At 39.1% G+C, this 26,271-nt stretch overlaps 1 protein-coding gene across 6 annotated transcripts in view; it reads right to left on the bottom strand.

Annotated features, from left to right (window-relative positions):
• Positions 1-9,717: 9,717 nt before the first annotated feature.
• The window catches only part of HIPK3 (homeodomain interacting protein kinase 3), a 131,720-nt gene continuing 115,166 nt past the window's right edge, over positions 9,718-26,271 (bottom strand). For 3 of the 6 annotated variants that reach the window (XM_066251222.1, XM_066251219.1, XM_066251220.1), the window contains exons 6-17: positions 25,770-25,954; positions 24,547-24,706; positions 24,013-24,136; positions 20,563-20,684; positions 20,113-20,240; positions 19,859-20,020; positions 19,639-19,701; positions 19,056-19,349; positions 18,220-18,360; positions 17,796-18,031; positions 17,403-17,530; positions 9,718-13,635 (exon numbers count right to left, since the gene is read on the bottom strand). In XM_066251222.1, coding sequence (XP_066107319.1) covers positions 13,159-13,635; positions 17,403-17,530; positions 17,796-18,031; positions 18,220-18,360; positions 19,056-19,349; positions 19,639-19,701; positions 19,859-20,020; positions 20,113-20,240; positions 20,563-20,684; positions 24,013-24,136; positions 24,547-24,706; positions 25,770-25,954 — 2,220 coding nt within the window. In that variant the 3' untranslated portion in view covers positions 9,718-13,158. The remainder of the gene's footprint in view (positions 13,636-17,402; positions 17,531-17,795; positions 18,032-18,219; positions 18,361-19,055; positions 19,350-19,638; positions 19,702-19,858; positions 20,021-20,112; positions 20,241-20,562; positions 20,685-24,012; positions 24,137-24,546; positions 24,707-25,769; positions 25,955-26,271) is intronic. The other 3 variants (XM_066251223.1, XM_066251224.1, XM_066251225.1) reach the window with 3 other exon arrangements.

The following is a 26,271-nucleotide window of genomic DNA, read 5'->3' as shown; positions in this document are numbered from 1 at the left end:
GCCTGGTCAAGGCACATACAGGAAGCAACTACTGTGAGGAGATGCTTCCCGCTTCCCCCCCCCTCACTATCTCTGTCTCTCTCTCCAAAAATCAATTGATAAATAAAAATAAAGATTCGTTAAAAAAAATAGGATATGCCCTGGCCGGTTGGCTCAGCGGTAGAGCGTCGGCCTAGCGTGCGGAGGACCCGGGTTCGATTCCCGGCCAGGGCACACAGGAGAAGCGCCCATTTGCTTCTCCACCCCTCCGCCGCGCTTTCCTCTCTGTCTCTCTCTTCCCCTCCCGCAGCCAAGGCTCCATTGGAGCAAAGATGGCCCGGGCGCTGGGGATGGCTCCTTGGCCTCTGCCCCAGGCGCTAGAGTGGCTCTGGTTGCGGCAGAGCAACGCCCCGGAGGGGCAGAGCATCGCCCCCTGGTGGGCAGAGCATCGCCCCTGGTGGGCGTGCCGGGTGGATCCAGCTTCAGAAAAATACAAAAAAAAAAAAAAAAAAAAAAAAGGATATCAGTCTTGGAATGGCAATTCTGACTATGCCATTCTTCCTGTGAACTTGAACAAGTCACAGCTTTTTTCCTGTTCACATCAATGAGGAAAGTGGAAGTGCTAAATGATTTATGGGATTTTGTAGTGATTTGCTGAAGCTGACTTGTAGCAATGTATTACAGCAAATTGTTAAATTATTAGAAACTATGTAAACCAGTTGTGAAACACTAATTTTTAAAATCTGAATTACAGCCGCCCAGGTGGTGGCACAGTGGATAAAGTGTCAGCCTGGGACTCTAAGGATCCAGGTTCGAAACCCCAAGGTTGCAGGTTGGAGTTCAGGCTCACCAGCTTGAGTTCTCACCGGCTTGAGTATGGGATCATAGACATGACTCCATGGTCACTGGCTTGATCCCAAAGGTCACTGGCTTGAAGCTCAAGGTTGCTGGCTTGAACAAAGGGTCACTGTCACAGCCAGAGCCCCCTGGTCAAGGCACATATGAGAAAGCAATCAATGAACAACTAAGGTGCTGCAACTATGAGTTGATGCTTCTCCTCTCTCTCCCTTCCTGTCTGTCTATCCCTCTCTCTCGCTTAAAAAAATTTTTTTGAATTACACAAATTTACAGTTAAATTGTGTCAAAAACAAAGGTAATAAATACAAGCAACCCTTGCTTTATGCGGTCCTAATCTATACAGTAGTTAACATGGTTAAAATAAATCCATTCTGCCAACAATGTAGCTCAAATTTTAGTTACCACACTATATTAATTTTACTATGACTTATAGTATAAAGTACAAATTTTGTCATTGGCTCTTCAGTCCATAAATCACTATATAAATAATAAATGCACTTCATAGTCAGTAACCAATCACATCACTTCTTTCAAAGGCCAATGTTGAATGTCCACTGCTTCCATGCTCAGTTTATGCAGACAGCAGTTTCCTTTGCTTAGAGAAAATGACTCACATATTTTTTTGGACTATGAGGCAAGTCTACGTGGCAGTGGAGGAATGTATGCCTCCCTTCAATTCTATGATAAAACAATATGCAGTACTTTAAGGATTCACTGAGGCTTGGAATCCTTTCTCCCTTTTTTCAAAACATATTTACAAAAGTTAGGCACTTTTCACATTATATTATCCATGTGCATGGGACACGGCCCACACTGCCCCTAATCTCGACTTTATTTTCTTTGAAGTTTTTATGGGACCAAACTTGAAAGAAAAATTATAAGAGAAATCTTTCTCCCCCTGCTGGCCATACTACAATATAACAATACCGTAATGAACGGAATTATTAAATGTCAAAACTGAAAGGCAACTCAAAGAGTAACAATTCCAGCAAACTGGCTATCCCAATAAATAACTCAGGCATGCAGATTTTATAAAACAAAACAAAAAATTTAACTTTTAATTATTTGACACTATTTCACTGACATCCATATTTCTGTGTTTTCTCCAACAACTACAAGTTGGTCCACACTCCCCCTGGACAGGACTTGATGTTCCACTTTGCCCAAGTCCCCACTTGGTCTGCTTCACTTACACAGCCTGCCTAGACCTTGCTGCTTTTGAGTCTGTAACCCCAGGTGCTCTCAATTTACCAAGGAGTAAACTGAAGCCCAAACTTGCTCCAAAGTGTACCACCTAATAATAAAAGTTGGACCTCCTAAATTTCATTCAACAGATTTTTGTTGATTTCACTCATTCATTTAACAAATACTTTAGGACCGACTATAGCCAGGCACATAGTAAGTGCCAAAGATATAGAATATACAATATACAGTGGTAACTTAAGATACAAATTTAATTCATTCTATAACCAAGCTCGTAAGTCAGTCAACTTGTATATCAAACTGTCGATACTGGACCGTGTGCCAATGTGCCAACTAGCGGCAGCTTCCCGAATCACGATTCCTATCTCGGAATTTCGCTTGGATATGAACAAAAATACAGACCGAGTAGCAGCTCGTATTTAAAAAAAAAAAAAAAAAATCGTATGTTGGTCTGTTTGTATTTCAAGGTATCACTGTATAACAATAGTCTTTGAATTCAGAGTTCAGTTTATGGGAAAAGTAGACAGGTAAGTATGAGAGATATGATGAAAGTGATGACAGAAAGGATACAGGGTGTGGTGATGTGGCAGAATGGTCCTGTGCTCACCGCATCACACAGGCCAAGTCAGTCGTCATTGTGAATACAAATGTCTTCAAACCCTAGGGTCCATATTCATTCACCATCATTAAGCACAGTGCCAAACAATGGGGAAACTGCAGTAAAAACAGCACTCACTAGATGAATTCTTTCATATGTGAGCTCTACAATAGTCACGCACTCTTCTCCCTGCTCCCCTGCTATCAATGTGCAAGGCTAAGGGGGACTCAAGGTCAGTAAGTCACAAGATGGATAAAGGAGGTGGCAGCATTGCTTTGCCAATGACATCTCTCTGTAGAAAACAGGAATCAGAGATGAGCTTAAGTTGTTGTAAAGTGCCAAAAGCTACAGAATTAACATTAATATTTTAGGAAATTTAAAGAATATTTTATTAATTTGGGCTAGGCATGCAGAAAGATTTTGTGAGTGTGATTTCTGTGCTTGTGTGATTAGCATCAAAACTAAGATGGCCAGCCCTGAGTTGGCTCAGTGGTAGAGCATCGGCCTGGCGGGCAGGAGACCTGGGTTCGTTTCCCGGCCAGGGCACTCACGAGAAGCGCCCATCTGCTTCTCCACCCCTGCCCCTCTCCTTCCTCTCTGTCTCCCACTCCCCCCGCCCCCTGCAGCCAAGGCTCCATTGGAGCAAAGTTAGCCCGGGCGCTGTGGATGGCTCCATGGCCTCTGCCTCAGGTGCTAGAATGGCTCTGGTTGCAACAGAGCAACGCCCCAGATGGGCAGAGCATCACCCCTTGGTGGGCATGCCAGGTGGATCCCAGTCGGACGCATGCAAGAGTCTGTCTGACTGCCTCCCCATTTCCAACTTCAGAAAAATACAGCCTGACCTGTGGTGGTGCAGTGGATCAAGCGTTGACCTGGAATACTGAGGTCGCCGGTTTGAAACCTGCACTTGTATGGTCAAGGCACATATGGGAGTTGATGCTTCCTGCTCCTCCCCCCTTTCTCTCTCTCTCTCTCTCTCTCTCTCCCCTCTCTAAAATGAATAAAAAAAAAAAAAACTAAGATGGCCAATGGTATTGTGCTGTAAATGCAGAAGAGGAAAGAGACTTGGATTCTCTGACCTTCTCCCATACCTATGGGAAGAGGGGTGAATAGCTAGCCAGATACAAGAAGAAAAAAGATTAAATTAAAATCTTTTCTTATACTAATGAACCATTTGCAGGTATCTGTCTCTATGAAAACTACACCTCCCCTCCTAAAAGCATGTAGTTAATGTATGTATCTCTAAACAAAAGGTATAAGCTTATGCCATGATGTCAGGTTTTCTCTCCTCTCATGTATAATTAGGAGTATATAAACAGTCCCTGAACTGTTTTTGGGGTCTGCACAATTTGGGTCTGTTGCCCTGTGTCAGTCGTATGTGGCCAGCATATTTAATAAATTTTCTCCTATAATAAAACTTTTCAAAAACTTATTTGGACTACGTGCCTCTACAAACACCCGCAGATTTGTGGATTTAGATACTTTACAACAAGTTACTGGGGATATGGAAGTAAAGCTAAACTCAGGGAAGAGACTAAATCTTGGTCAGTAACTACCATGACATCATAACTGGGCAGCAGGAGAGAAAGGAATTACCTTTGTATAGCTATTGCTCAACTCGATCCTTTGAAACCTGAGCTCTTTGGAGAAATGGCCAGTTCCAGATCCGAGAAAAGGAAAAATACAGGGTAAGCCTCAGATACTTTACTGGGCCACAAAACAAGGAACGCTCCCAGACTAATGTAGTGATAACAAAAGAATACATGAACATAATTAGTAACTTTAACTTACCGAATAAAGCAAAATCCATGAATGCATAATGATATGTGTGTGAGAGACAGAACACAAGCACAGGGCAAAAGCCAGAAAGTCTTTCTTTATTCTTCTTTATGGAATGGTGTCAGGTAATAAATGTAGGAAGAATGATAGAATTAAAAATCACATTTTGCAGCCCCTAGTGTAACCACTGATTCAGACAACAATGAATGGATGCTAAAGCCACAGAGTGAAATGTACCTAATACTGCCACAGTACCACCCCACAGATGAGAATGGAGAGAGATTTGCTGATAACCTCTCTGTACCCTGGTGTCATCACTGGTAATGGACAACCTGACATTATGAGCCTCTTGACATGAACAATAAGGACACAACTACTCCTATAATTCTTGCAAATGAACAGTGACTCTACTCAAGCTACTAGACCCAACTTGTACTTTACAGAATCTATATAGAGAGAGGAATGCAAAGATAGTTCACTGAATATGGAGAGAGGATCCAGTTAGGTTAACATGAAGAAACAACAAAATTCAGAATGTAGGATATTCTAGCCTAAACTCTTCAAAAATGTTATTTTTAAAAAACAGGACTTTTAAAAATAAAAGTAGTCAGAAAAACATAGCCAAATGCAATGGGTGAATGATTGGCTCCTGGAGTGTGGATGGGGGAGGGGGTATAGCTATAAAAGACATTCTTGAAACAATTGGGAAATTTTGAATATGGATTGGAAATTAGATGTACAGAATTGTTAATTTTGCAAGGTATCATGCAATTTTGTGGTTAGTTGAAGAATGTCATTATTCTTATAGATGAATGCTCAAGTATTTAGAGACCAAGTGCCATGATGATCCACAAATGGCTCAATTTAAAAATTACATTGTATATTTATATACACACACATAGAACTATAGAGAGATAAAGTTAATGTGTCAAATGTTAGCTGGTGAGTCTGGCTGAAGGTTATATATGTGTTCATTGAAGTGTATTGACCTGCATTTTTTAAGTAAAAAGTTAAAGTATAAAAATATCTGAACTTACATTTTTATGAGTTCCTTAAAAATCTTTTTCTGCATTTCCCAATTATAATCATGTTTCATTTTTTATGGAAAAAAATATAAAACATTAACATCTTATTTTTCTATTTCAAATAACCATACTTCTAATTCGGGGAAAGTATAGGTTCTCAAAATACAAAATAATGCCATTAAAATAAAAGTGGACACAAACATTAACATGTAATGAATCAGAGACCTAATGAAAGCTAAACATCATAAAACTCCTAGCAGAGAACAAAGAAGAAAATCTTTGCAACTCCGGGATAGGCAAAAATTTAAGACACGAAAGCACAAAATCATAAAATACTGATAAATTGGACTTCATCAATATTTAAAACATTTGCTCTTCCAAACACCCTGTAAATAAAGTAAGTCACACTGGAAGAAAACATTCCTAATACAGACAAACATCTTGACCAAGAACTGGTTGGCATTCATCACCTCCTATCTGGCCCTCGAGCTTCCACTCTGGCCCTGCAATCACTTCCGTGATAGCCAGGTCAAACTGCCTGCCTGCTGAAAACCCTCCCAGTTTCCACACTATATAGAATTCAATCTAGACTTCTTTCTTTGCAAAAGGCCTGCACGCCCACCCCTCTAATTCTACCTTCTAGCTCCTGGTCATATGCTGCTCTGGTCTCACAGGCCACTCCTGTTTGCTCATATTAAGAGCTCCTTTCTGACATAAGACCTTTGCACTAGCCGATCCCTCTGCCAGAGATACTTTTCCACGGCGAGGCTGATCGGCATTCTCTTGTCACAATTCAAATGTCATGTTCTCACTGATGCATTCATTCTGACATGCCCTCTCCAGTCACTTAATCAATATCCTCTATTTTCTTCATCCTACTTACCCTAACTGAACTTATTTACTTTTAAGTCTTTCCTTCCTACAAAAAAGGGCCCGAAGATGAAAAGGAACTTTGAAAAAAAAAAAAAGAAAAAAAAAGAGAAGGAACTTTGGTTTTGCCCACTGATGCGTGCTCTGCACACAGTGCTCGGAGTGTTGTGGATGCTTTATAAATACCACTGAATGACTCATGACAGGACATGTACTGGGCACTGGCTGAACGGTTTACATGTTGCTCAAAGACTTTTTTTCATCTCTTTAGAAAAAAAAATTATATTCTTAGATCCATGTAAATAGATAAATACTTCTCAGTATTCTCCAGGAGCCAATGTACTTTCAAGTAAATTATAAAATCTGGATTTCATTTACATGTAGGATCAGTGCTTTAGGTTATATGAAATGTTCACATTATTTTGATCAATTCACACCCACATTATGGTGTGTGACTAAAATGAAACAAAAAATATATAATGTGCAAGGAAGGAGAGTAACTGGAACTCTGATATACCACTAGTGAGTGTAAATTAACTTCAGCCCTTTGGAAAATGTTTGCAGTTAGCTAATAATGTGAAACATATGTATACCTTATGACCCAACAGTTACATACCTACATGTGTACCCAAAGGAAACACATATATGTATTCACCAAAAGATACAAAGAAAATGTTTATAATAGCATTATTCATAATAGCTAGAAAGCAGAAATTCCAAGGCCCACCAACAAAACAAATTAGTATATATGCACACAGAGGCATACTCTACAGCAATGAGGATAAATGAACCACAGCTACACACAACATGGGTGAATCTTACAAATCAAATTTACTGAGGGAGACTGCGCTATTTTCTCCCTGGTGTGTTCTCCTTCAAAAACATTCTTACTGATGTTCCTTCTAAAGTTAGGTCCTTGAAGTAAGAAGTGGTATTTGAAGTCACAACCTAAATTGGCCTACTATAACAACATTCTTTTGAAGTCTCATGTTTTATATCTTAAAAAAATTCATGTGAATCCCATTTTTCCTCCATGCATACCGAACAAAAGTATTTACCTCAAAATATTTAAGAAAACAGTATTCAAATGATATGGGCTATGATTACCCAGTGGTTGCAGTCCTCAGACTTCATTTTAAACAGAACTGGTGGCCTGACCTATGGTAGCACAGTAGATAAAATATTGACCTGGAATGTTGAGGTCGCTGGTTCGAAACCCTGGGCTTGCCTGGTTCAAGGCACATAGAGGAAGCAACTACTATGAGCTGATACTTCCCACTACTTCCCCACCCCCTTTCTCTCTCTCCCCTTCCTCTCTCTAATAAGTCAATAAATAGTCTTTTTTAAAATTCATTTTTGAGAGAAAGAAAGAGAAGGAGAGGCGCCGGAAGCATCAACTCCCATAAGCACCTTGACCATAGAAGCCAGGGTTCCAAACCTGCAACCTCAGCGTTCCAGGTTGACGCTTTATCCACTGTGCCACCACAGCTCAGCAAATAAAATCTTAAAAAAAGAAAAAGGCCCTGGCCGGTTGACTCAGTGGTAGAGTGTTGGCCTGGAGTGCAGGAGTCCCAGGTTCGATTCCCGGCCAGAGCACACAGGAGAAGCGCCCATCTGCTTCTCCACCCTTCCCCCTCTCCTTCCTCTCTGTCTCTCTCTTCCCTCTTGCAGCCAAGGCTCCATGGGAGCAAAGTTGGCCCGGGCGCTGGGGATGGCTCTATGGCCTCTGCCTCAGGCTCTAGAATGGCTCTGGTTGCAACAGAGCAACGCCCCAGATGGGCAGAGCATCGCCCCCTGGTGGGCATGCTGGGTGGATCCCAGTCGGGCGCATGCGGGAGTCTGTCTGACTGCCTCCCTGTTTCCAACTTCAGAAAAAAAAACTAAATAAATAAATAAAAAGAAAAAAAAGAAAAACAACTGGTGGAGCCAGGGTAGGAGGCTGGGAGAAAGAGATGAGATGAAGAGGCAGGTACACATTGGTAGTCACAGAATAGTCATGGGGATGTCAAGTACAGCAAATGGAATAGAGTCATTAACACTGAGGCAACTATGTACGTGCCCGTTAGTACCAGGAATATCGAGGGGAACACTTTGTAAAGTATACAACTGACTAATCACTAAGCCAGGGGTCCCCAAACTTTTTACACAGAGGGCCAGTTCACTGTCCCTCAGACCGTTGGAGAGCCAGACTATATAAAAAAAAAACTATGAACAAATCCCTATGCACACTGCACATATCTTATTTTAAAGTAAAAAAACAAAACAGGAACAAATACAATATTTAAAATAAAAAACAAGTAAATTTAAATCAACAAACTGACCAGTATTTCAATGGGAACTATGCTCCTCTCACTGACCACCAATGAAAGAGGTGCCCCTTCTGGAAGTGCGGCGGGGGCTGGATAAATGGCTTCAGGGGGCCGCATGTGGCCCGCGGGCCGTAGTTTGGGGACCCCTGCACTAAGCTGTACACCTGAAACCAATCCAAAATTATATTTAAAGTAAACTGTAATTGAAAAATTAAATAATAGGCCCTGGCCAGTTAGCTTAGTTGGTTACAATGTCATGCCAAAATGACAAGGTTGCGGATTTGGTCCCTGGTCAGAGTACATACAGGAAGCAACCAATGTATGCACAATTAAGTGGAACAACAAATGAATGCTCCTCTCTTTCTCTCTTTTCCCTTCCTCTCAGTCTAAAATCAATCAATAAAAAAAATTTTTTTTTTCCCCATTTTTCTGAAGCTGGAAACAGGGAGAGACAGTCAGACAGACTCCCGCATGCGCCCGACCGGGATCCACCCGGCATGCCCACCAGGGGCGACGCTCTGCCCACCAGGGGGCGATGCTCTGCCCATCCTGGGCGTCGCCATGTTGCGACCAGAGCCACTCTAGAGCCTGAGGCAGAGGCCACAGAGCCATCCCCAGCGCCCGGGCCATCTTTGCTCCAATGGAGCCTCGGCTGCGGGAGGGGAAGAGAGAGACAGAGAGGAAAGCGCGGCGGAGGGGTGGAGAAGCAAATGGCGCTTCTCCTGTGTGCCCTGGCCGGGAATCGAACCCGGGTCCTCCACACGCTAGGCCGACGCTCTACCGCTGAGCCAACCGGCCAGGGCAATAAAAATTTTTTAAATAAAATAAAAAAAATTGGTGGAAAAATTAGTTATAGGTAAATAATAGCCTGATTCATATCCCAGACGCACTCCTCATTAGCAGTGTGACTTTGGTCAACTTACCTAGAAATTTTGAGCCTATCTCCTCATTTCTATAATGAAGATAATAATATCTATCACACACAAATAGTTCTGAAAATTAATTGAGAGGACATAAGTTAGGTACTAAATGCTAACCTTTTCCTTCCCTCCCCTATAAGCAGTACTGGTGGAAAAAAAGTCAACAAGCTGTTTGCTGCAATATATATATTTTAATTCAAAGTGAATCGACAGTAATACACCATAAATTCTTATTTTGACACTCACCAAAATAGTCACCTGGAAAACCCGCTTTTTGTGACAAAGTACAGAAGGCTTGGTCACATTTAAATCACTGAGAACTAGAGAGAAATACTATCGCAAACCGTAATAGACATTACATCCATAAAAATTTTCCCAGTCCTTATTGTAATATTGCACAGTGCAATTGCTACATGGCAAACTAGTGTAGCATAGAAGTAAAAGCAAAAACAAACAAACCAAAGAAAGAAAGCCACAAGTCTAAAATTGTTAAACAGTTAACAGTTCAAACTTAGTAATCAAATCTATCATTGGGTTCATTAAAACAAATCCTCCTACACCTTGCAGTGTATGATTTAACTTTTATTTAATGCAAACCAAGTTTAAAATTAGTAGTAGAGATTTTAAAAATGAAAAGGCTTTGCTACTACAGTAACATATTTAGTTAAACACCCTGAAGAAAAAGAAAACTAAATATTAGGATATTTGATTTTTTAAAAGTGTAAATTAAAAATAGTATGCAAATATGCACCTTGAAATTCATGCAGTGTTTTATTTAAGAAAGCATTAAAACCGAAGAAAACTGGTAAAAATGGCTTTAAAGAAGGTATAAATCCAGATTTTTTTTTTGTTAATATGCTTTAGGCTTTATCAGGATTTTAATATTTTTTCATTTTTAAACACATAAAAAGCCCATGATTAGAATCAGTTAAGAGTGACGTACTTAACTGGGGTATGCCTTTATCAAACATTACTATTATGAAAACACTGAAGTTACTATTTACTGTCCATTCTGTAAGACCATCTCAGGCTTGCAACTGAAATACTGAAAATAGGACATTGCAGGGTAGTGAACACGACCCTGAACAAAAAGTGAACTGCGCGTTTTGTACCTGTTGTGGTACAAACATTAATCAAGCCTTTGCACCGGTTTCTGAAACATTGCTGCCAGCACTGATTCTTTTCCAAGAAGTGAGCAGATACCAGCAACCTGCTGGACCATATAAATAAGGTTAGAAGGCTGTGGAGGGCAACAACGTTTACTTAAATAGTGACTCCATAAATTTGCCATCTGTAAATAATCTTTTAAATTAATCTTAGGCTATTCCTTTTTTATGTGTAATATATATATATATTTCTTTCTATTTATATAAAATGCATAGAATCAATTACTAAAAACACTGAAACTTGTGGGGAAAAATTAAGTCCTTCATTTTCAGTGTGACTAAAAATGTACTGCTGGTTTTTATTTTATGATCTAATACTGTAATTTTTAAAATCAATTCAGGCACATTTATTTCACTGATAATTATTAAATAAAACACTGCTTTTGTTAATGGAGTAAAGAAAAGTCTGTCCATTACTAGCTTATTGTCAACGCTGTACTAGAGCTGTTCTAGTGGTATGCAATTCATTTATCAAAGAAATGTTATAAATCCAAAACATTTCGAGCGCTTTATACTCAAATGCTTTGTACTGTTTTCCAGTAAATGCTGTAAGATTATATTCCAGATTTCTAAGGAAAAAAAAAGTTAAGTCAAGCCTGCAAGATACAGCTTTCTCAAGTGTCTACAATGCCAGTATGAAAATAAAAAATTAAGTTACATTGATACATCCAAGTTTTTTATATGCAGTGATGAGCACAAACATTAATAGAGATAAAATACTGATGCAATTAACACACCCCAAAATAACATATGCAATTATTTTCCATCATTTACAATACAGTAGTTACAATGACACTCCAAACAGAAAGCAAAGTAAAAAATCAAAACCCCAACTTCTATTTCATGTAATTAGACTTATACAGAAATTAGAAGGCTAAATAACAACTAGTTAATCACCTAATTTCACAGCTATCTGAAGTGGCAATCATTATATAGCAGCTTATCTATGATACATTCAAGATAAATGATACAATTTATTACTTGCCCATAAGCTAAAACACGGCCTGTTTAATAACCTTTCCTTAAACTCCACCTCTACAACTACAATATACTTGAGGTCTATGCAAAAAGTAGCTACCTTTTATATAGGAAATGGATGATTAAGTCTTTGGTGCTGTAAAAGCAACTTCATTTAAACATCACCACCATCACCAAAAAAAGAAAGAAATAAGAAAGGAAAAACCCAAGACACACTTCGTAGGAAGAAAAGCATGTAATTTCTGTCCCTGACGGAATGTATTAAATAAGCAAACACCACCAACAAGCAAAACAAGTACTACAATGTAAAAATACTTAAAAAAAACCTCTCACATGCATAAATGAAAAATTGCACACAAAGAACTCACATCTTTTCAAGCTTCAATAGTAAATATTCTGCTACTACTTATTAAATACTGCATGGTTTGCCCAAGCTAAGATGAAACCACATCATGAATCAGTGAGCAATTTGCATTTTCTTCATTATCTACTCAAAGTCATGCCTACTGCACCTCTAAATATTTTATTAAATCCAATTATACAGCAAACACTCTCAAAATAAACTTAGATTGTATTGCAGTTTTACTTAACAGTATATAAAATGCTGTGTTGTGACAGATATCAACTACCCATTAGATACTGAATCAGTTTTTCTTAAGCACTACTAACTGCTTGCTTTTCTTGAAGCTAGATCATTCTGAAAAATCAGACAGCAGAATTCAGCTATAGCAAACATGCTGCCCTCTTAATAAGGAAAAAACAGCTACAACCTGAAATCATACCACACAAAACCCAAAATGAACATTATTACTCTATCAAAAGAAAACTAAAGAGTAGGTCTGATTTTTAAGTGCTGCAGTCCTCAACATTTATATATAGGTAATAACATTAACAACCTCAAATATTTAAGGCACTATGTGTGGGAACGGTTTACAATGCAGCTGAGATTATTAGAACAACATTTAAGAGCAAAGTCTAGGCAACATTTTGCCCATGCAAAGACACATGCAAATGTAAAGAACAATAGCTCAATTTCTTAGGTAAGTGACCCACATTTATACACTAAGACACAGATAATACAATTCACTTGTATGCTGTAATTCTGATGTGTGTGCATCTGTTGCTCTAAGTCTGTACACAGAATGGCTTCCCAAATGTGGACGTGTCTTGCACTAGTTAGAAGGCAATTTTATAAAAAATAGCAGGAGCAAAACTGGACTTCTGCTCCCATAAGTCACCTGTCTAGAGTTACTACATAAGAAGATAACATGACCAAAGACAAGTTATACCAAATGTGCAAAACACATTAAAAGTGAGTTTTTTAAAGCTCAAAGTTGTTTAAATTGCACCCAAGTCTACATGATTCAAAAATAATTTTCTTGTGCCATGGCTAATATTTATTAAATACCATGTTTTTATTTTTAATCAAATGTTTCTATTATTGAGCTTCCTCAATATGCTCCTTTTAAGTTTTCACATATATGGATACTGGCTGAGTTTTGTTGGACTCAATGGAAATCCAGTATACGCAGGTGATGCTGCAATGTAAGAATGTGGTGGGAAAATTGGTTTGTACTGAGTCTGATGAATGGTTGGGGATGGTAACAGACGGGGATTGATGCCCACTGGGAGCTGGTGAACTATGCCACTAGGATGGGACATATTGTAAGTTGGATGCTGTAACATAGGTCTTGAGGTACATGGAGAGGCTAAGAGGTGGGCCACTGGGGCAGCACTACTGAGCGTGGCTGACGACGGGTATGGAAGAAGAGCAGGCTGTCCTCCAAGGTGTGTACTTCCAGCCAGGTGGGCGTGCACGGCTGTGTGGTTGGGACTTCCATGAGAGAGAGTGAATGGATTACTGGTAACACTAGTAGGGATATAAGCTTGCTGTCTTCGATGTCCGAAGTTTCCATTCCACTCTTGATGCCCAGATCCGAAGTGCTGAACCTATCCAAAGCAAACAAACAACAAAAAAACTCTAAATATATGTTTGTGGGTTCAATCTTGGTCAGAGCACATACAAGACTCAACCAAAGAATGAATTAATAAGTGGAAAAACAAATTAATGTTTCTCTCTCTCTCTTTTCCTCTCTCTCGAAAAATCAACAAATAAAAAATAAAAATATTAAAATAAAAAGTGAAGAAGAAAGGGAAATGATAATAAATTCTGTGACCAATAATCCAGGATCTCTCATATCTTAGATTGTACTAAGTATAAAGAAAAAAAATAGCGATTTTATATATTAGGATTAACACTTTAATATTTATTACTACGTATGATTATAATATTAACACTGCTACTGTTGCTGTTAATAGTACTACTATCCCCCCACCACTACAAATAGCGACCATTTGTGAAGCACTTATATCGAGGGCTACCATTTTACATACAAGACATTATTTAATTCCAAAACAACCCCATGATACAGCTATGACTCCCATTAACTATGATCCAGATTTGCTGAAGAGACCAGGCCAATGTGATACACATAGCATTTGGCAAAACCAGGATTCAGGCATAGGTCTTACTCCAATAACCATGATCTTTTCTTTCCCGAAGTAGAAACTCAACTGATAAGCACAGTGCTAAAGAGATGGAAAGTACTGAATAAAGCTATCTCTCACTATCACGATGACTAACATATATGAAATGAGCCATCTGGGCTCCATATCTGAGCCTCCATCAACCTGGCTCACACTGTTTGCCCATGCCTGGTGATTCCGAGACCTCGCCCAAACAAACATGTGGGCCCACCCAAGCTATTTCCTGTGGCTTTTTCCATATGAATGGCCTGTCGTGGCTCACCCTTTCCTAAAATATCTCAAGCAAGTAGCATCAGGCCTCAGTGTACCCTGTATCTCTTCCTAAGTGGTCCCAGGCCCAGCACTAGCAGCAGCCAGCCGTGGTTCTCAGCCTGGCCTCACCTGGGCACCTCCAAACTCAGCACAAGGAGCACCATCTGTAGGACACTGTGCAGCTCAAGGCAGGTGGCCCTGAGCAGAACACAGGCAGTGGCTGAGCTTGGCCTGTACCTCCTAGGAGGCTCTAGCCTGAACACCTGGTCGACAGCTTCATACCATGTCAAAGCACAACCCAACCACCTCCACAGTGACACACTCAAGAAGTGAACTCAGCTGGCACCAGAGCCTGACTGAAGTAAGCCTTGCTTTGTGGGTGGACACACACACAGTTAATCCTCCGTGTCGGGTGGTGGTAGCAGCCAGTCCTTGCAGCAGATTGGCCTGGTTAAATCCCTCCTATTTACATGCCAATAACAATCAAGGCATAACTACAATAGAAGGCTGTACCGTTCTCATGGGGGTGGGGGACTGTACACCTCAAGTCACACCTCAAGTGTCCAGCTTGGGTCGTCAGGGACACTGTGCCCCTGGACCCTACAGGACACCTACTACATTAGGCCACTCTACCATGCCTGGAATACATAGTAGCTCTACCTAATACATAGAACAAACACAGGGAGGCTGCCAAAATGAGGAGACAAAGAAACACGCCCCATATGAAAGAACAGAATAAAACCCCAGAAAAAGAACTAAACAAAATTGAGACAAGCAGTCTACTAGATGCAGAGTTCAAAACACAGGTTAAAAGGATGCTCAATGAACTTAGGACATAGAAACCACAAAAAAGAACCAGTCAGAAACAAAGGATACACTAACAGAAATGAATAATTTACAGGGAATCAACAGTAGAGAAGATGAAGATGTGAATCAAATCAGTGATTTGGAATATAAGGAAACAGAAAACACCCAATCAGAACAGGGGGGAAAAAAAAGAATCCAAAGAAATGAAGATAGTGTAAGGAACCTCTGAGACAACTTCAAGCATAACCAAAATTCGAATCATGAAGGTGCTACCAGAAGAGAGAGCAAAAGTTGAAAACCTATTTGAAAAAATGACAGAAAACATCCTAACTTGGTGAAGGAAATAGACATACAAGTACAGGAAACACAGAGAGTCCCAAACAAGATGAACCCAAAGAGACCCACACCAAATCACATATTGAAATGAAAAAGATTAAAGACAAAGAGAATCATAAAAGCAGCAAGAGAAAAGCAATTAGTTAGTTACAAGGCAGCTCCCATAAGACTGTTAGCTGATTTCTCAACAGTAACTTTAATGGCCAGAGGGGATTGCAAGAAATATTCAAAATGAGCCCTGGCTGGTTGGCTCAGTGGTAGAGCGTCGGCCTGGTGTGCGGAAGTCCTGGGTTCGATTCCTGGCCAGGGCACATAGGAAAAGTGCCCATCTGCTTCTCCACCCCTTCCCCTCTCCTTCCTCTCTGTCTCTCTCTTCCCTTCCCGCAGCCAAGGCTCCATTGGAGCAAAGATGGCCCGGGTGCAGAGGATGGCTCCATGGCCTCTGCCTCAGGCGCTAGAGTGGCTCTGGTCGCAACAGAGCGATGCCCCGGATGGGCAGAGCATCGCCTCCTGGTGGGTGGGCGTGCCGGGTGGATCCTGGTCGGGTGCATGCGGGAGTCTGTCTGACTGCCTCCCCATTTCCAGCTTCAGAAAAAAAACAAAAAAGAAATATTCAAAATGATAAAAAGCAAGGACCTACAAACAAGATTACTCTACATACAGCAAAGCTATCACTTAGAATCGAAGGACAGATAAAAAGCTTTCCCATACAAGAAAAAGCTAAGGGAGTTCATCACCACCAAACCAGTAATATAGGAAATGTTAATGGGTCTTCTTTCAGAAGAAGAAAAAAAAAGATTAAAAATGTGAACAATAAAATGGCCATAAACACGTATCTATCAACAAATGGGTCTAAAAAACACAAAATAAATGAACAAGAAGCACAGAAACAGACTCATAGACAGAGGACACTTTGACAGTTGCAAGACGGAAGGGATGTTGGGGGGGTGGAAAAGGTGAAGGGACTGAGACACAAATTGGTAGTTACAGAAGAGTCACGAGGATGGAAAGTACAATAGTCAATAATATTCTAATACCTATGAATGGTGTCAGATGGGCACTAGATTTATTGGCATGATCACTTAGTAAGTTATATGTTGTCTAATCACTGGGGTGTATACCTGAAACTTATATAATGTCAATTGTAATTGAAAAATAAAAAATGATTTAAAGAAAAAAAAATGTAGCCATCAATTCACTGTGTATTCTGACCTAAGGGTCTAAGAAAACAAACACACTAAAAATATATTTAATGGCCTGACCTGTGGTGGCACAGCAAATAAAGTGTCAACCTGGAACGCTGAGGCTGACGGTTCGAAAAGCCGGGCTTGCCTGGTCAAGGCACATGCGAGAAGCAACTACCTGCAAGTTGATGCTTCCAACTCCACACACCCTGCTCCCGACACACACACACACACACAGACACACACACCCTGCCCCCAGACACAGACACACACACACCCTGCCCCGGACACACACTCACACACACACACACACTCTCTCTCTCTCTCTCTCCATTCTCTAAAATCAATAAACTCTTAAAAAATATTTTTATTTTTTTAAAACTCTTAAGAGCTTAATTTTTCTGAAGAATTCAAGTTCTATGTATGACCTGCTTAATTATCCTATTATCAGGCTTATTACTCTTTAGGCAAGGTAATAAAAAGGGTAAAATTTATGAAGATTGCATACAGTTTTAGAATCTTTTTTCCCCCAAATGAAATACTAATGAATTTGAATCCCAAAGACTCTTTCTTATAAATTCACAAACGTACCTGACTGAAATTCAGGTGCTGCTGCTGGAATGCTGATGTCAACTTTTGCTGACGACTGCCCACTGTGGAAGGCAGGTGCAGTCTTCCGGGAGCGGAGCGTCCTTTTATTAATGGCTGGCATATAGAATCTGGTAATGAACAAAATATTTAAGAATTAACGCTTTTTCCTTCTCATGTAAAAATTAGAAAGATCTTTAGATATTTTACACAATAATATTTGAGAATCTTAGAGTTGAAAAGTGATTTCATGATTTCCAAGCATTTGATGACATAAGAAGAGATTTGCCAGGATCAAGTTGGAAATTTAGAGATGACTTCTGCAATGCTGTTCTCTGTGTTCCTAAGTTAAAACCTTTTAAAGGACTATCAGGAAATCGAGAGGACTCAGTTTACCTGTGTTCGCCATATGCTCATCGGCATTTAATCCATTTTCTAGTCCGATTGGTGGCACCACAACAGTACAGACAGCTGGTTTGGTTTCCGTGTTGGCAGAGGTGACCAGTTCTGTGTTCTGATGAGTGTCCTCTACAAAACTGCTCTCTACAAATGGGCTGTCGTGTCCCGAAGAGTCTGATGTTGGAGAGCCATCCACAGTATCACAACCACTTTCCTGCTCTTCATCTGACATACTATAGCAAGAAAAGTATCTTTATAAATAATACGCTTTCACACTGAATCTAAAGTTAAATAAGATCTTCAAGAGAAGCCACTGTGGTAAACTGGCAGGTACTTATTAATTTAAAGCAACTACAAAAGAAATCATAGGCTTTTTAGTTGGCTTAATATTTATTATATACTACTACTGGAATTTCTTTACCTGTTAGGTCTTTTGCAAGGAGATGGGCTGGACTGCCCCGAGGAGCTGGTGCTCAGAGTACTATCAGGACTACTTAATGAACACATCCGATCGATATTCAAAGTGCTCTGGCAAGCTTCACAATCTAGACTACCTTTACATCTAGCGAGAGAGGGAAGGGCAAAACAAAAAAATGAGAAGAGACTCCCCAAGTAGCCAAAAATTAATTTATTTAATTAAGAATATAAATAATCAGTTAAGAGCAAAAATCTAACACTTAAAAATACAGGGTAAAGGCCCTGGCCGGTTGGCTCGGTGGTAGAGCATCCGCCTGGCGTGCAGAAGTCCCGGGTTCGATTCCCGGCCAGGGCACACAGGAGAAGCGCCCATCTGCTTCTCCACTCCTCCCCCTCTCCTTCCTGTCTGTTTCTCTCTTCCCCTCCCGCACCCGAGGCTCCATTAGAGCAAAGATGGTCCGGGCGCTGGGGATGGCTCCTTGGCCACTGCCACAGGCACTAGAGTGGTTCTGGTCGCAACAGAGCGACGCCCTGGAGGGACAGAGCATCGCCCCCTGGTGGGCAGAGCGTCGCCCCCTGGTGGGCGTGCCGGATGGATCCCAGTCGGGCACATGCGGGAGTCTATCTGACTGTCTCTCCCCGTTTCCAGCTTCAGAAAAATCCAAAAAAAAAAAAAAAATACAGGGTAAAATGCTATAACCACATGAAATACCATTTAGGCAGTTTACTTCAAAGGACACCGAAAGGACTAGGTCACAGAAAGTCCTTTTTCACGCGACCAGGGGCGCCATCATTACTCCTTAAGCAGCATCACCTCAGGAAACTGCTTTTGGCACTTACTCTCTGAGAGAATGTCTCTGCGTCGTCTCTTCCTCATCAGTGTCACTGCTGATAGTGATCACACTCACTGCAGGGCTGGGGGAGTCAGCAATGATGATGGTTTGCCGCTGTTTGTCTGAAACTGATGAATCAGAGTCCTGCCTGACAGATGTTTCACAACAATTTCTTGCCTCTCCTGAGTTATGATTGTCCTGTGTTTCTATACCACTTACTTCCTCGACATCTTTCCCACTTACTATCTTTGGAGAAATAAATGCTGAATGTGGGATATTGGTATTCTGCAATGCATTACTCCTGCAATCAAATAAATAGTGTCATTTTTATTACGAAAATATAAACATGCCATTTTTCTAAGAAATCTTGTTAAAATGAACAATGAACTTTCACTTGGTTCGACATCATGTACATACAACACACTAACATACAGATCATAAGTTTTGTGAACTAGAAAGTATTATCTCTAGAAATATCAATGTACATTGCATTCGTTACATTCAAATGATCATATTTTTGGTAAAGGTGATATCTGTGTCTAAAATTATAAGTAGATAATAAATCAAAAGGGCAATAAAGACAGTCTTACCAACTGAAAGCATTTATTTCCTCTCTTCCTGGCTCCCATTCCATTAGTTTTACCAAAATACCTCTGAGAAATTGAGAAGGGAGCTGGCTTAGTGTTTGTGACAAAGCTATCAAAGAGGTCATTTTGAATACAACAGAGTGACCCTTTAGTGTACATGCAAAATTTATCTTAAAAGATTAAGTCTCAAAATGCAGAACAAAGTTAAAATATCAACACCCACCTGTTCTGGCACAGTTTATTTTTCTTGGTAGTGGTAGGCTGAGGCCAGACAACATGTGCAATGCCCACACTAATTGGCTGAGGAGCCGATAAAGTTATCTGATTGGTTAGAAGAGGCTGAGGCATCACTGAGCTATAATGATTGCTGTGTGAAATCATCTTCCTAGGGAGAGAGTTTAGAAAAAGTGAAACCCTTCTTTACCAAGATCTATTTTCCAAACTACTCACAAACAAGGACTTTTGTTTTTAACTTACCCCCAGTCTCCAAGTCTTTGGGAAGCAGCCACGCCCTCAGAAGTTAAGGTAGTAGTAGCGGGAGCCAAGGGTGTCACCTGTTGCCAGGCAGGAACCAGCATCTGCTGTGTTCTACCAGACCATGTCTGCTGCACCAAAACAAAAAAACAAACAAAAAAAGAAAAACTAGTAAGTTACAAGTGACTCATCATTATTTGATCTTAAAAGCAAATATTAAACAAACTCTGTGTGTGTGTGTGTGTGTGTGTGTGTGTGTGTGTGTGTATCTACAAAACAATCATTTAATAATTTAAAAGTTAAAAGTCAATAATCTACAAAGGTTCAAATTCTCATCCAGGTCATTTTCATTGTTTCCCAACATCGCAGACTGATGTTTTTTAAATAGATCAGCACCCCTACTTGAGTATAAAGAAGATAGCACATGTGCAAAAAGAATGAATTACTCCCCACCTGAGAAAGAACTCCTGGCCGGATCTGCAGTGGCTGCACAGCTGGGGCCTGAGTTACAAGGGGAACTGTGTTCTCCACCCTTATTGAATAACTAGCGGGTTTGCCATGTGTTCCAGGGATACCTGTGAAATAGAACAGTTCTCAGACATAAATTAACTCAGAGAAAGAATTTTTCTTTAAAAATTCTAAAATTTAAAATTACTAAAGTTCTGATTAAGAATATAAAACTATCCCTTACATAAAAGTTTCATAACAGTAACAAAGCAATCTATTAGTGAGGTACATTTATCTTAACTTGTGGTACACTATTCCAAAAATTGCTATAAAGCTACTCTTTCTACTATTTTAAAATGCATAGTACAAAGTTGAATCATTTATTTTTCATGAAACTTCCCATTCCTTTCACCGTTTGCTACTGTAGCCCCCCCCCCAAATACTTCTGTCACTAGGATCAAGGATGTGGAATAGTGAATCTGACTTGATATCCTAAATCGCTTTGGTCAGTGAGGTATTTCTAGTACAGAGCTGCTAAAACTCAGGTCAGATATGTTTCATTTGCTTCAGCTAGGAAAATTAGAATGCAGGATTATCAGCCACGTTAATCCTATAATGATAATATTTATATGCCATGCATTGCAAAGCGACCTCATAAATATAAAGTCTTACAATGTTAAACTTTGAGACAGTAAAGTAGCATTACCCCAACTTAGAGCTTTGATTAACAAAATTTTAGGGACATCCCAAAGATCAGAAAGCTCAGCTACTAAAATAAATTCCCTACTTGATCATTTCAGGCTGTTGCAGCAGTTACTTTCAATATAGATTGGCAGAATATTTAATATAATCAATTTTAGATAAAAGTGATCTTACGTATCTCTGATTAGCTATAAGAGAAAAATACAATTGCTTTCCTATCTTACTGAAAAATAACTTTACAATTTTTTTTAAGGTTTTTTTTTTTGTATTTTTCTGAAGTTGGAAACGGGGAGGCAGTCAGACAGACTCCGGCATGTGCCCCACAGGGATCCACCCGGCATGCCCACCAGGGGGCGATGCTCCACCCATCTGGGCCGTTGCTCTGCTGCATCCAGAGCCATTCTAGTGCCTGAGGTAGAGGCCATAGAGCCATCCTCAGTGTCCGGGCCAACTTTGCTCCAATGGAGCCTTGGCTGCCAGAGGGGAAAAGAGAGATAGAGAGGAAGGAGAGGGAGAGGGGTGGAGAAGCCGATGGGCGCTTCTCCTGTGTGCGCTGGCCGGGAATCGAACCCGGGACTCCCGCACGCCAGGCTGATGCTCTACCACTGAGCCAACCAGCCAGGGCAACTTTACCATTTTTATTGCACAAATATACTTTAAGTGTTAATCCTAAAAAGGAGGGCACTATGCGAAGTGAAGTAAGTCAGCAGGGAAAGACAAATACCAGATGACTTCACCTCTATGTGGAATCAAATAAACCAACAACCAGAATCACAAATACAGACAACAAACTGATGGAAGTACAACTTGGTAGTTACAAAAGAGTCATGGTCTAGATGTAAAGTACAACACAGGGATGTAGTCAGTAATACCACAATAACTATGTATGGTACACCAGGCGGGTACTGGAAATATCAGGGGGAACACTTTGTAAAGTATGTGATTATTTAACTGCTATGCTGCACACCTGATACTAATATAAAATAATACTGAATGTCAAATATAATTGAAAAAAATTGTTTTAGCTCCTAAGGGTAATAACAGAGCAAATATGGCAAAGTGTAAGCGCTTGTTGAATCTAGGGTAGAAGGCATTATATTATTTTTTGAACTTTTTTACATGTTCAGAATTTTTATAATAAACAGTTGAGGAAAAAACAAATAAATATAACAGCATATTTTAAGAGTGCTGACAATATAATGATGTGGCTATTTTTATGACTATTAGGGACCAGTCATTGGGTCACAGTCACAGACACTTACAGACCACATTGGACCACAATTTCATCTTGAGAATCAATCATCTGAGTTGTCATTTTTTATATTTTTAGTGGCATAAATCGTTCTTTCAATGAAACCTTCATGAAAACCCAATATACAAAAAAATGAAAGTAGAGCTACACTGGTGAGACAGCAGTGGCTAAGACGTTTTCATCTCTTGTTACTAGCCAGTCAAGGCAACACACATATTCTTGGAGCCCTGTTAGGCATTGTGGTAGATATTTAAAAGAAAAAAAAATTTTAATTGCTAAAATCCTTAAATCAAATAAAATTTTCAAATACCCTTCAGAATCCACAAATATTAAGAGCTAGAAATAACTAAGATAGTATCTATTCAGTCTGTTTCCTTTGACAAAGGCTGAAACAGGTTAACAGATCACTAGGACAGCGGTTTTCAACCTTTTACATCCCATGGCACATATAAAATAATTACTAAATTTCTGTGGCACAACAAAAATAGTATTTTTTGCCTATCTGGAAAAAAAAGGTATAATTTTGATTCATTCATACTAGATGGCTATTGTTGTGTTGGCTGCTGTCATTTTTTTATTTGACAATCTGAGGGAAAAAGTCAGTGCCCCTGGCTAAACAGTCAGGTATTGCACGTTTTAAAAATTCTTGTGACACACCAGTTGAAATTGCTGGTCTAGGATAACACAGCAAATAGGAGAAATAGAACTACATCTGTCTCAGCACCAGCTTCTTTTACTTACACCATATATAAAGTATTTAGTACCATGTTTCAAAGAGTCAGTTAGTGCCCCATTTGTAATTCACTTCTTGCTTTAAGATATAACTAGAGGATAAATCTTAGTGAGAACAAACTGCTATGCAAAGGCCTAGGAAGTAGGGTTTTATTCTGGATATTTTATTTAGTCTGCTGCCACTACCCTCTAAAAACCACTAAGAAATTCCCATTTGACAATTTATGGCCTCTTCAAAGGTACTCCCCACCAACCATCACACTTGAGGATTTAATTTACTATTTTTATCTAAGTAAGGGACATAATCTGATTAGTCAGAATCAATCCTTTAAAAAAAAGAAAAAGAAAACTAAGGTATGGGTAAAGAACAAGACTATAACATTTGCAACAGCACTCCTTTGACCAGAACTTAAACAAGTGAACTCTTGGTCACTTCAATGCCTAGTGATTATAGAAATGTACTTACCTGAACACATCTGGAACAGTGATAATTAGTACAGGACAACCCATAGCTTTTCAAGCTCATTAATTTCTACTATGGTATTATCGTGCTAGACTCTACAGAACTACAACTGTCAGTTGACCCCTTGTGAATGACGATTACATTGGAGCTCCAGTCAAGAAATGAACATTACTGGTCTACAGGCTACTAACCAGCTAAAATTCAAATGTAGAAAAACTATACAGTATATTTAATAAATAGATACCTAAAACTTTGTTTAAAAATAATGCATGCCTAAATTCAAAGCATAATTTAAATGAAAGAATACCTTGAATAGCTGGGGGACAGATGATCAGTGTCTGCTGAAAAGCATCACCACAACCGAAATGAGCAGTTCCAGCCTGCAGAGGAATTCCATGGTGCACAACTGAATGCGCAGATGTGGTCAATGCCTGGAATGAACAATGCATGTGGCATTATGCAGAGCAGTCTTCTAATTCTACACACATGCTTTATAAACGGAATTAAAACATATTTCTTAAACTGTACAATAAAAACGAGTCCAGAAACTGATTTTACTGAACTCTACTTTTTGGAGTTGTAGCACAGAAGGGCAGGTAGAGGATACTGAAAGAATGAAAGAGGAAAGGAAAAGAATGAATCTGGGTAGATATGCTTCACCTGTTACCCTGAAATATCAGCGATTTAATAGAATAGCCATAGAAAACCTCACTAACATTGTAACTTCTAACTGCTGACATGAGACTTCTATATACCATTCTGGCAGGGAGGGTGGGGACTTCTGTATACTTCAAAAGCAAAACACACAATCATAAAAAAATATAAATTGTTAAATTCTTACCTGACTTCTTAATGTGCCAATTTTAGTAAAATTTGCTGCCAGATTAGTAGTACTGTTCGAAGAAACTGGTCTTAAAAGTGAAGTTTTATTGTGATTATTTGTGTCACATGAATTTGGGTGGGACTTACAAATATCCATAATATGAAAACAGGATTTGACACTGCAAAAAACAAACAGGGGAAAAAAGCAGAGAGAGAGGTAATTGTGATATCACTTTAAATGTTTCGAGTGGCTTAAAATTAATGTATATCCATTTAAAAATTATTTCCAAAAGAAAAAGATTCTTGCACTCAGTCGGCTTATTTCCAATACTGTTTTTACCAGGAAATTTTACAAGATTGAATTTTAAAGTAAGCAAAAATGCATCTTATATCTGCAATATTTTTTAAGACATCAAAGCATCTATGAGCATTTTCTGACTGCACATTATAATTTTATGACCCCCCCACCCTAAATTATTTTTCTTAAGCACAACCCTAAATTAATGGTATCAACTATGGATTTATCATGTTATTTTCAAAGTGCTTATATATGGAAACCACTAGACATTTTTAAGTGGTTGTGGTGGGGAGGTAGAGACAGAAGTTCAACTTTATAAAAGTACCAATTTTAAGGATTATACACAACAGACATTGGTTTATTCCGATCCGATATCTTTTTCATACCATCTTTTTGAAGTATTAAAAGAAACTGTTTTAAGTCATTTGCTTTTCTCCCTTCAGCCTACAGAAGAGAGGTCTTGGATTCAAAGAATTTGCACAATTGGCCTAAGGTAATTCTGGAAGGCCTTCTCAATTTGAGCATACATTTTTCTACTCCATTAAAAAAGAAACCTCCTTTCTTTCCACAACACAGAGGAGAAAGAGGGAAGAGGAGAAAAGCAAATAGCATAAAGAGAAATTGAAAATAGTTTGTGAGACTCAAAAGAGAAAGAACAGTTAACATTTCCATCTAGTATACATATGCCTGGTTGTTAAAGTAAAAATGTCATATAAAAACAAAAGCACTCAGTCATTTTCAGGAACTTGAATACAATTGAGATTTGTGTTCTAGTTCTACTCTGCCACTTACTAGGCCATGTGACCTTGGCCAAGTTAGAATGACCTTTTTTGACTCACTTATATTTAATGATGAAGAATCATTTTTCAAATACAGTGATTTTTTTTATAGGCAGTATTATTATTTCTCCAGAATCGTTTTTAAAAGATTTTAAAGTAACATACTGGTTGCTATGAGGAAAATCTAGAAGATGTTTCATGTTAACAAAAGGATGGTTCAAAGTTTCAACTGGATTAATTCTTAAATCTGCATCAATCAGCAACATTTTCTTTAACAGATTAACAAATTCTCTTCTATCAGCTTTCTCAGCCAAGAGATCACTTCCTTCCAAATCCATCACTGTGTTTACCTGCAAAATAAAAATTTCAAGTCATCAAATAAAAATAAGCCATAGTATATAATAATGTTTCAAAGTTAAAAAATATATATGCCATACACGGGAAATGAATAAAGAACTAGAGTTATTTTGAAACAAGAAAGAACAATTGAATTTAACAAATTCTCAAAATGTTTTCAAGTATCAAATAGCATTCAAATCAGTAAAAAAACAAAAACAACCTTTTCACTAAACACATACACGTTTCTTAGATAAGGAAATTTATTTGCTAGGGTTTTCCCTTTATAAAGAAAATAAATTTCTTTAAAGAACAGGATAAATTAAATATT

The sequence above is a fragment of the Saccopteryx bilineata genome, chromosome 1 (assembly GCF_036850765.1).
Source record: "Saccopteryx bilineata isolate mSacBil1 chromosome 1, mSacBil1_pri_phased_curated, whole genome shotgun sequence".
Taxonomy (NCBI): Eukaryota; Metazoa; Chordata; class Mammalia; order Chiroptera; family Emballonuridae; genus Saccopteryx; species Saccopteryx bilineata.
Note: the sequence above shows the minus strand (reverse complement) of the source record. Positions and strands in the feature narration are given on the sequence as shown.